General features: G+C 36.3%; 1 protein-coding gene across 2 annotated transcripts in view; it reads right to left on the reverse strand.

Moving 5' to 3' along the window:
- RALGAPA1 (Ral GTPase activating protein catalytic subunit alpha 1) overlaps window positions 1-12,123 on the reverse strand; it is a 275,949-nt gene that overhangs the window by 92,166 nt on the left and 171,660 nt on the right. For both annotated transcript variants that reach the window (XM_059710675.1, XM_059710684.1), the window contains 2 exons: window positions 8,980-9,841; window positions 5,401-5,472 (listed from right to left, as the gene is read on the reverse strand). In XM_059710675.1, the coding sequence (XP_059566658.1) occupies window positions 5,401-5,472; window positions 8,980-9,841 (934 nt within the window). The remainder of the gene's footprint in view (window positions 1-5,400; window positions 5,473-8,979; window positions 9,842-12,123) is intronic.

Genomic DNA, 12,123 nt, shown 5'->3' on the forward strand with positions numbered 1-12,123 from the left:
ATAAAAACAATGTAAAAGATCAATAAAACCAGAGGATGGTTCTTTGAAAAGATAAACAAGATGGATAAAACTTTAACCAGACACATCAAGAAAAACAGAGGGCCCAAGTAAATAAAATGAGAAATGAGAGAGGAGAAGTAACAACTGACATCACAGAAATACACAGGATTATAAGAAAATACTATTAATTATATACCAACTAATTGGACAATCTGGAATAGATAAATTCCTTGAAACATACAATCTTGCAAGGCTGAATCAAGAAAAACTAGAAAATCTGAAGAGACAAATTACAACCAACAAAATTGAAGCAGTAATCAAATAACTCCCAATAAAGAAAAATCCTGGATCAGATGGCTTCACAGGAGAATTTTACCAAACATTCAAAGAACTAATACCTATCCTTTTCAAACTATTCAAAAAAAATTCAAGAGTAGGAAGATCCCAAGCTCCTTTTCTGAGGCAAACATTATCCTGATTCTAAAACCAGATAAAGACACTACAAAGAAAGAAAATTATAGGTCATTATCTCGGATGAACATAGATCCAAAAATCCACAAAAAAATATTAACAAATCAAATTCAACAATACATTAAAAAGGTGATAGTTACCACAATCAGGTGAGATTTATTCCTGGCATGCAAGGTTGGCACAATATCTGCAATCATCAAGAAATCAACAAACAAGTGTTGGTGAGGATGCGGAGAAAAGGAACCCTCATGTACTGTTTTTGGGATTGCAGATTGGTGTAGCTGCCGGGAGCCAGTCCATCCTTGCTGTTTCAAGGGACCTGGCATATATGGCATACTGTTCTTAATATGTTTGCTCACCTTCTTGGCACTATGTGTTTTAACCAAAGTCACCTCTCTGAGAAAGGTTGTTTCCCCAGGTAGGGATTCTCCCCTGATGTTAGGGAGGGAATAAAAGCCCTTAACTAAGTGCCAGGCGGGTAATTAATCACTTTAACTACGAACAAATAGCTATAGGTAACTTCCCAGGACAAATTTTACATCATTTGCCAAGATCACCTATATTACAATTTCTCTCCCTACATCCGTTTATATTTCCTATTAAATGTTCAAAAGAGCCATTATCACCTCCTGCCTCCTTAGTATTCACAGATGGTTCCTCTAATGGTACGGCAGTAACAATCATTGACTCAATAACACATGTTCAACAAACCCTAGAGACATCAGCCCAGAGAACAGAGCTTTTGGCGGTCATTTATGCTTTTGAACAATTGCAACAGGCTCCCTTTAACTTGTACACTGACTCTCAATATATAGTTAAATTATTTCCTCATATTGAGACCGCCTCTCTCCCACAAGGAAGAACAGCCATTTTCTCTTTGTTAACTCAGCTACAAACTTACATTCATAAACGAGAAAAGGCTTTCTATATTGGACATATTAGAGCTCATTCCTGCCTACCAGGACCCTTAAGCGAAGGAAATTATCAGGCGGATTTACTAACTCGCCCAGTAGTTTGTATAGCTCTAGAAGAAGCCCGGCAGTCTCATGCCATTCACCATCAAAATGCTTCTGCTCTCCGTCTATATTATCGCATATCTAGAGAAGCTGCTCGAAGTATTGTGCGTGACTGCGGCCATTGTCCTACTCATTTTCCTAGCCCTGCTACTGGAGTTAATCCAAGAGGACTTAGACCCTGTGACTTATGGCAGATGGATATTACTCATGTCCCATCTTTTGGCAAACTTTGCTATGTGCATGTTTGTACTGATACCTTTTCTCATGTTATCCTTGCTTCTGCACGTACAGGAGAAGCCTTTAAAGATGTAAGTCAACATCTATTCCAATGCCTTTCCTACCTAGGAATACCAAGGGCACTTAAAACAGACAATGAGCCTGCCTATACCTCTAGAGCTTTTAAAAACTTATGCTCTACATTCGCCATCACACATACTACAGGAATACCCTACTTATCCTGGCTGGAGAGCCTAGCAAGAGAACATGGACACAGAACCTCTCTGGAGATCCAGACCAGAACTTGGCTGGAGATCCTGGCTGGAGATCCTGGCTAGGCTGCTGATCAACTGAACACTGTCTCCGTGTCCTTCCTTCTTCGCCGACTCCGTCTACGCCTTTGGGGAACCCCTGGACCTGCTGGGGTTGGACCCCGGCAATGTACTGTTGGTGGGATTGCAGATTGGTGTAGCCACTATGAAAAACAGTGTGGAGGTTCCCAAAATAAAAAATGGAACTGCCTCATGACCCAATGATTCCATTTCTGGGTATGTAATTGAAGAAACCCCAAACAGTAATTCGAAGGAATATGCACTCCCATGTTCACTGCAGTGTTATTTACAAGACCCAAGATTTGGAAGCAGCCCAAGTGCCCATCAATAGATAATTGAATAAAGATGTGGTACATATATACAATGGAATATTACTTAGCCATAAAAAAGAATAAAATCTTACCATATGCAACAGCATATAAGGACTTAAGTGTAGTAAGTCAGAGAAAGACAAATACCATATAATTTTACGTATATGGTGAGGCTGAAGTTATATAGGTATTCTTATACAATGTTGGTAACACTAGAAATTAGTATGCTTTGGCCTAATAATTGTATTTCTAGAAATCTACTATAGGGTAAGACATTTTAAAAAAATTAAATGTCCAATAACTGAGCATCATAAAAAAATTTTTTGAAGAATATCAAAATGGCTGAGAAAAATGTTTACAATATAATATAAATTTAAAAAAAGATTACTATATATTACTATGATTCCAGTTTTGTAAAATAAAAAAATCATAAGTATATGTCTATCAAAAAAGAATGAAAATACATAAGCAATTGTTAACAATAGTTTTATAAATATATGGTTTATTTTTGTTTTATAATAGCCAAAGAAATGAAACATTATTTTAAAAAGATCATTCTAAGGAAAGTTTTTTAAAAAACTTTCCTTCCACCTATCAGTTAGGAATTAAGGAAACGAATAAAGATTATACTATTCCATAAATTTGGTAGTAATAGGCATAAAGAGATAGACTATAACTTGGAAGGATAGTAACAGGGAAGTTTTGTTTTCTTTAAAGGCAGATTACAAACATGCATATGGTAAGAGGAGTAAGTAGAAAATCAAGGTAAAAAAGATAACTTTTTGAAGATCCAGAGCAGGCAGAGAAGGTGAGAAGGAAAAATATAGATGGGGGGCGGGGAGGCTTTTCTGAAACTGAAAGAGAAGAGAAGATGGTTCAACATAGAAATTTTAAACAGACACAGATGTAAGGCGGAGTGTTTGATGTGGGAAAGACCTGAATGAAACATTATTTTAAAAAGATCATTCTAAGGAAAGATTTTTTTAAAAGCACCTATCAGTTAGGAATTAAGGAAACGAATAAAGATTATACTATTGCATAAATTTGGTAGTAATAGACATGAAGAGATAGACTATAACTTGGAAGGATAAAAAATGGAACTGCCTCATGACCCAGTGATTCCATTTCTGGGTATGTAATTGCATTTCTGTAATATATGTAGTGATGGCATGGTGGAGGGCTTGTTTCAAACTAGTTCCCCAGTTGTCAGAAATCACTGGGTTTAATTCATGAGACTAATGTGTGTCAAATGTGAATGTGTGGAGGAAGACTAAATAAAGGTTAAGAACTGCTGTTCTAGCACACTGTCTTTCATACGGGAGGTCAAACATTTGAACTGAATTCTTAGTGAAGTTAGAAGAAAGAGACCTTTTGACAATAATGAAGGGTTTGAGTGAACAGGAATAAGAAATTTGACGAACAGTTGGGAAGACGGTTGAAGTAAAGAAGTATTAATCTACAGTAAGGCTTTATATCACACTGGTTTGATAATTTTCTCTAGTAATGTACTGCTGCCTAGGAGTAGAGAAAATACATATCAAAAATGATTCTGGCTTGGCCAGTGTGGCTCAGGGGTTGAATGTAGACCTATGAACCAGGAGGTCACAATTAGATTCCTGGTCAGGACAAATGCCCAGGTTGCAGGCTGGATCCCCAGTAGGAGTGTGCAGGAGTTCGCCAATCAATGATTCTCTCTCATCATTGATGTTTCTATCTCTGTCTCCCTCTACCTTCCTCTTTGAAATCAATAAAAAAAAAAAATAGATTCTGATTATAGAATTGATTACTGCCATATATATAAAGTCAAATATAGAACAGTTTTTAGGGTCTTAAATATGGCATTTTAAAAGTAGGTGACAGTGTGTGAATTTGCTGGACAGAAAGGCAAGTGAAATCAGAGGTGGATGGGCATATTTATTGTGGGAAAAGTAAAAGTAAATAACTGGAGATATCGAAGTATAAAACCCCAGTTGAGTTAAAATGTGAGAGTGAGAAATGTGGATGTTAAGGAGGCTGTAAATTTTAGATCTAAGAAATACAGGTATTTGCCCAGCTGGCCTGGCTCAGTGGTTGAGCATCAACCTAGGAACCAGGAGGTCAGGGTTCGATTTCCGGTCGGGGCACATGCCCGGGTTGCGGGCTTGATCCCCAGTGTGGGCCGCGCAGGAGGCAGCCAATCCATGATTCTCTCTCATCATTGATGTTTTTATCTCTCTCTCCCTATCCCTTCCTCTCTGAAATCAATAAAAATATACTTAAAAAAAAAGAAATACAGGTATTCTTAATAATGATGATATCCAAAGTGCCGCTTTATTAATGAATTTCTAGTTATAGTACCCAAAAGCACCTATCCAAAAATTTCATTTTTTTGAATCTAGAAAGGAAAGTAGCACATATACATGGATTAACCCTATGCGAATTTCAGTTAAGTAATATTTTGTTGCTTCTAGTACTGGTTTCCCATTAAATTTTATCCAGATACACCAGGAAACGATGTTATAATGGGGTTTTATGCATAAAAATCCACATTATCCAGCTTGCAACCTGGGCATTTGCCCTGACCGGGAATCGAATTGTGACCACCTGGTTCACAGTGGCAATTAACTGTATTTGGATATACCATAAGGCATATCCAAGGGCTTAAAGAGAAATCAGATTTATAGCAGTAAAACCAACTATATCCATTTTCTTTATGCCATTCATATTTTTTGTTAGGTACTAGCTTGTATTCACCAGTCATTTCAATTGGGGCCTCTTAGACTAATCAAAAAGGTATATTTGCGCCGTCTAAGTATGGGAAAACAAACAAATAAATTTATAGGTTCAATTAAATTTCTGTAATTCAAAAGATGATTCTGAAATGCATAAAAAAGGTGTAAATAATTCAAATATACCTAACATTTTGATATTTTCATTTAAAAGTTTATTATTTCTAAGGTATAAAATACAGTTTCTGCTCAGAAAATTGTAACTCAGCAAAACAGTACTATTTATACAAACAGAGAAATAGCTGACAGTTGACAGTTATAAATTTGAGATTTTCCAACAACTTACCACTGTCTTGAATCCAAGTTCCTAAGTTCTCTAAGTAGTTTTTCATTTTTCTTTAGGAGATGAAAGTTCCTCCTAAACAGATAAATTTATAAACATTTTCGTCACCTTTGCAGTGAGTGACATGGCAGTCCCAGAAATATTTTCTATTCTACTAATGCAATTCTTGATAGTTGACTTGCCTTATCATACTTCTAACACAAAGGAGAACAGACCTTAAAAAACAAGTAAGGCCCGAGCTGGTTTGGCTGTGAATAAGGCCTACAGACTGAAGGGTCCCGGGTTTGATTTTGGTCAAGGGCACATGTCTGGGTTGCGGGCTTGATCCCCAGTAGGGGGCATGCAGGAGGCAGCTGATCAATGAATGATTCTCTCTTATCATTGATGTGTGTCTCTCTCTCTCCCTCTTCCTTCCTCTCTTGAAATCAATGAAAAAAAATATTTTTCAAAAAAGAAACATATTTCTACCCAGACCCTCATATATTTCTATCAGTGGATCATTATCTATTTCATTTTTCTTTGCAGATGCTGTGAGCTTCCCAAACTCATATCCAGAAAAAAAAAAAAGAAAGAAATAAAAATACTTGTAGATTCCTTCTCAAGAGTTTCCTTAGGTTAGAAAGTTTTTTCCTCATGAGAAATAAAATATTCTCAACATCGAAATCATTACCAAGTAAGCATGTGTAATATAGATGGAATTTGCTTTCTTCCTTGATTTATATTGTATTTTTTACATGTAAAAATGTATGTATAAGTTTTACTAAAATATGTTCTATAGGTACAAAATGCAGTAGTCTCCCCTGCCCTTTATCCTGGTTTCAGTTACCAGTGGTCAACTGAGGTATGAAAACATTAAATAGAAAATTATAGAAATAAACAATTCATAAAGTTTGCATGCCATTTTGAGTAGCATGATGAAATCTCACTGTCCAGCTTCATCTTGCCTGGGACATGAATTATCCCTTTGTCCAGTGTATCCACATTGTATACCCTACCTGTCAGTCACTTAATAGTCACTTCGGTTATCAGAGACAGAGAAACCACATTCACATAACTTTGTTTACAGTATTATTTTACTATTAGTTATTGTTAATCTCTTACTGTGCCTAAGTTAAAAATTAAACTATTTAAAGGTATGTCTATATACGTATATGTGTGTGTGTGTGTATATATATATATATATATATATATATATATATATATATGTGTGTGTGTGTGTGTGTGTGTATATGAAAAAATATTCCATATATATGTAATACATATGAAAAAATACTCCATATATATGTAGTTATGTAGCACTATCCCATATTAGGCATCTACTGGGAGTCTTGGAACTTATCCACTTCAGATAAGGGGGGATTACTGTATTTACAAATTGTTTATTTTAATTTTAATATTTATTGATTTTTAGAGAGAGGAAGGGAGAAATAGGGAGGGAAGATAGAGAAATAGAGACAGAGAGAGAGACAGAGACAGACATCGATTTGTTGTTCCACTTACTTAAGCATTCATTGGTTGATTCCTGTATGTGCCCTGACTGGGGATCAAACTGTCAACCATGGTGCATGGGAACAGTGCTCTAACCAATTGACCTACCTGGCCAGGGCCTATATGTACAAATTATAATCACGAAATCAATGCTTGCTGAGGTAAAATACAGCCTCCTGACCTTTAATTTTTCTTGAGATAATACCGACCATTCTATACTAAAAGAGCAGAATGCATTTATACGAGTGGCAATTAACTATATTTGGACATACCATAAGGCAAATTTGTTCCTGATATAATGTGGCTTTCCCATAAGGCAGAGGATATTGCCTTCTAATAAATGGAAGGGTTTAAAGCAAGTTAAACACTAAGTAAGCAAGTAGAACTCCATTTCAATGCTTCACATGCATGTGAATTTAAGATTAAATCATCTACCGATATCTTCCCACCTACTACAAATTGAACAGAAGCAATAAATTAAATGATGCTTCTTCTATTTTCCTACAGTTTTCAGTTTCATATAAATTTAAAAATTAAATGTATATTAATAGCGCTTTATACCAGTGTACAATTTTAGTACTTTACGTTCATTAACTAATTTAATCCTCACCATTATGTTAGTTGGGAGTTACTTCCTCCAAGTTTAAGTGACTCCAATCTGGGTCTTCTTATTTAAGTCTATGTAATGCCTTTTCATTTAACTCCTACCTAACTTACTTGAATACTTTGTGTGTTGATTGCAAGTTTTTACAACATGCATAAAAAAAAAATGATATCCAGATTCTTTTCTTGATTTGATGTTAAATCTTGAGTTAATTCCTCTGATAGAAACAAGAAAGGATCATATTAGTATTTGTCTAAAAAAAATTTGTGAGGCTTCTGTGAAATAAGAAGAAATATATATTTGGCTCTACCCTCAGTCCCTGACATAGAGCTCCTAAAACCCTTGTAAATTTCCCATGATGGAGGTGACAGGAACATCTTCACAGAGTTCCTAAATCCCTTAGGATTTCCTGGGTAATTGGAGAGCTTTTGTTCTAAAAAGGTGACTCTTGGTGGGCTCCTGGATAACTTCAGGATGAGGCCTTGTCACCAGAAAGAGTAACCATGATTAAAAGGTTGGTAAGTGAAATAAGCCAATCAGAGAAAGACAAGTAGCACAGGATCTCACTTATATGTGGAATCTAATGACAAAATAAACTGATGAACAGAGAGGACCCAGAGACATAGAAGCATGGAACAGACTGATGAATCTTGGGGTGGGTGTGGGTGGGGAAGTGGGAAGAGATTAACCAAAGAACTTATATGCATAATCCATGGACAATAGTATGGTGAAGGCCTGGGGAGGGGGCAGGAGTGGGATCAATGGGGGGACAAATGGGATATCTGTAATACGTTCAATAATGAAGATAAATTAAAAAACAAAACAAAAAAGTTGGAACTTTCAGCTCTACCTCGGAGTAGGGGTTAAGGCTGGAGATTGAGTGAATATCAATACGGCCATATGATGAAGCTCCATAAACATCTCTAACTATGGGGCTCACAGAGCTTCGAGGTTGGAGAACACATTCAATGTTCTGGGAGGTAAGCACACTCCCAACTCCACAGAGACAGAAGCTCCTACACATGGGACCCTTCCAGACCTCACCCTATGTACCTCTTCATCTGGCTATATGTATCCTTTAACTATCCTTTATAATAAACTGGTAAGTGTTAAGTAAAAGTTTCGGAGTCATTAGAGCTAATTATCGAATCCAAGGAAGGGGTTATGGGAACCCGATTTACAGCTGGTTAGTCAGAGTATGGGTGGCCCACAGTGGGGACAGTCTTCAGGTCTGTGTTAACTCCAGGCAGTGTTGGAACTGCATGGTGTGGAAAACCCACACATTTAGTATCAGAAGTGTTATGAATAAGAATAAAGTTTTTCCTATTAGCTTCCGTGAAGGTTGGAAAAATAGGATTATTTTCAATTATATGCCCTCTAATTTCTAAGTCAGATAGTGAGGAAGAGAACAGAGACTAAAATGCTTGATCAAAAGATAAATAAGCTAATGTATAAAAATAAATTAAGAAAAACTTCTGCTTTATTCTTACCTTTTGTCCCAGGAATTCATTCCCAATATACTAAGAAGCAATCTGCAATAATAAAATGCTGACTGAGGCTTTTGAGGTGCTGGTTCATCTTGTTCCACAGCTTTCATGTTTAAGTCATTAAAGTGTTTCTCAACAAATTCTTTTTCCTCTGTATGTTGCTTAAGGATAGCATTAATAACATCATTTTCCTGTTTTTCAGAAATGCACACAGGTTGTGGAGCAGGAATATTAAGTGAAATTCCAGTTCTCTGTAAGCATTCAGGACTGGTTACACCTAAATACTGCAAAAGTTCATCAAGAACATCTTCATCATCTCTGATTGTATCCCAAGTTGGTACAGTTTCTCTAAATCTTTTAAACTGACAGGAAATCCCATCTTTTATTGTTATATCTTCTAAGCATTCGTTAGATCTAGGTGGCTCTTCTGGCTTCTCTTGGTGAGACAATGAAAGGATGAGAGATGCAGGTTCTGAGAAGCCACTTATAGGAGGTGGTCCATATAGGATGGCAGAATCCCATGAATATTTTCCAGAAAGATCACGTACTATGATTCTGACATTTGAATTGGCTGATGCAAGACCAGCAGATAAACCTCCTCCAGGTATACTCTCTTCTGATCTGATCTGAATACAGGACACTAAGGTTGTATTGTTCAACACGAAGAACTGGATATTTGGACTCTCAAAGAGTTCAGGAGAAAGTTCAGTACTTTCACTGTAATGATTGTCATGATTTTCACACACCTGACTTGTTAACATAGCAGGACCACCACTCATTGGATAATGGCCCAAGTGATTTACCAGATGTGTAATAACAGTACGAGCAGCTATAGAAATTAATCCTTGTTGCATTTGAGTTTTCACTAGAATAAAAAAAAATAAGTGAGTGGGAATACTGTTGCTTCCTAGGATGTCATATGACAATGAGACACTGGACAACAAATAGGGACATTATCAAAATCACACTCAAATACTTCAGTAATTATTATTTCCAATTTACATTATATTACAGAAATGATGGCGAATAACGAAACTGTTCTTTAGTGAAGTTTTGCTGTTAATTTTATAAAGAGCCCTTTTTGAAATTTTTGCTTATGGATTCTTAATTTAAACCGAAGTCTTTAAATGTGCATCATACCTTAAAAGAAGGATCAAAAGTATTAGAAATCACTTGAAATCACTTAGCACACAGATTAGAAAGCCAATGAAATCCAACTGATAAGTTTATCTCATGAGCAGATTCAGAACAGTTTGCAGCATGCCTTAAATTTCACTTAATTATGGCTTTTATCAATGATGTAGAAGTTTCAGAGAAAAGTGATCTTTTACTAAACTTTAAGAGTTGTGATCAATTTAAACAGTGAGTGTAGCCAGTATATGATAAGGAAGCTTTATTTTAAAGAAAAAAATATTTTATGGCCCTGCACATGTTTTTTCTCTCCTAAGGTATCCTTCAGGACATTGTGGTCTAGTCTGAGCAGTTAGTTGTATGTAAGAAGCATTTTCCCCCCTTGCTTACGCACATTAGAGAAAGCAAATTGATAAGGAGCATACCCATGTGAGTAACTTAAAAAAAAAAATCATAGGAAACAGTAAAAAAGAAAAAAACTCAAAAAACATTGCAATATGAGGCCTGAAAAGGCAGGGTGCCTAATGGCAGCACCTAAAGAAAGAGAGAGGGGACAAAGAAGACAGAGAACACAGAAAGAGGTGGAAAGGGAGGAAGAAAGAAGGAGAGATAGACAATAACTTGTCAAAGTCCACTAGTCCAAGAATGCTAGTGTCATTCTAAGGAGGGTTGATGTGGAAACCAATTTTGGAATGAGTGGTGTCAAGAAATGGGGACAATTTAGTGATGTTTATCTTGACACTTTTTACCTAGGAGATGGAAGGAGAGCTGCCTGTGGTAAATAAGTACTAATCATTTATGTAGGAAGAGAACTTTGGTTGGTTGTGTGTGTGTTTACAGTATTCTGGTCTTAGTTATAGACATGATTCAGAATGATTGTGTCTCTGGATTTAGAGTGATCAGAGTATTGTTTATATTCTGGAAGTTAATCATTTGGGAATACTATAGTCTAGCTGCTAGAATAAATATAGGTTGATAAAAGTATTATCTATATTCAATAAATTCCTTAATTTTAAGTGTACTTTGTGATGAATTTTGGTAACTGTATAGAACTGTGTAACCACAAACATAATCAATATATAGTAAAATTACTACATGAAAAAAGGATAAATCTACCCTAACTAGTTTGGCTCAGTGGACAGAGCATTGGCCGGCAGACCAAAGGGTCCCGGGTTCGATTCTGGTCAAGGGCACGAACCTTGGTTGCAGGCTCCTCCCTGGCCCGGGCCCTGGTTGGGGCGCGTGCAGGAGGTAACCGATCAATGTGTTTCTCTTACATCAATGTATCTCTCTGTCTTTCCCTCTCTCTAAAAGATCAATGGAAAAATATTCTCAGGTGAGGATTAAATAAAAAAAAAGGATACATCTTAGTTTATGTAAATTATATCTCAATAAAACCAATTTTAAAAGTTTAAAAGGAGACTAGCTTGTGCATTGCTGGTGATTACTTTATAAAAAAAGGCAAGAGAGCTCTGGCAGGTGTTGCCAAATGGTTAGAGTGTGAGCCCATGCACAGGAGGGTTGCAGGTTCGATTTCGGGTCAAGGGCATATACATGGGTTGCAGGTTCAATCCTTGGCCCAGATCAAGCACGAGCAAGAGGCAACCAATTGATGTTTCTTTCCCTCTCTATCCCTCCCTTCCACTCTCTCTAAAAAATTAATGGAAAAAAATGGAGTGAAGATTAATAACAATAAAAAAAAAGGCAAGAGAGAACAGTTACATTTTTAAGGCTATAGCCATAAAGATTCAGAACACCACTGGGTATAGGCAGAGTTAGCAACAAAACAACCACTAATATTAATAACATCATCTCCATTATTCCACTCTATAAAAGAACAGTTTTCTTTGCTTGGGCTATGGCTGATTTTGAAATGTTGCCAAGCATCAAAATTTCAATCTTCTTCCATTATCAATCAAGTTTTACGTCTACATAGATGTACATATGAACATTTTTCAATTTACTTAAAAACTCAATTACACTGAGCTGTTCCAGCCATTATATTTATGGCTAGTT

The sequence above is a fragment of the Myotis daubentonii genome, chromosome 1, assembly GCF_963259705.1.
Source record: "Myotis daubentonii chromosome 1, mMyoDau2.1, whole genome shotgun sequence".
NCBI classification, from domain to species: Eukaryota; Metazoa; Chordata; class Mammalia; order Chiroptera; family Vespertilionidae; genus Myotis; species Myotis daubentonii.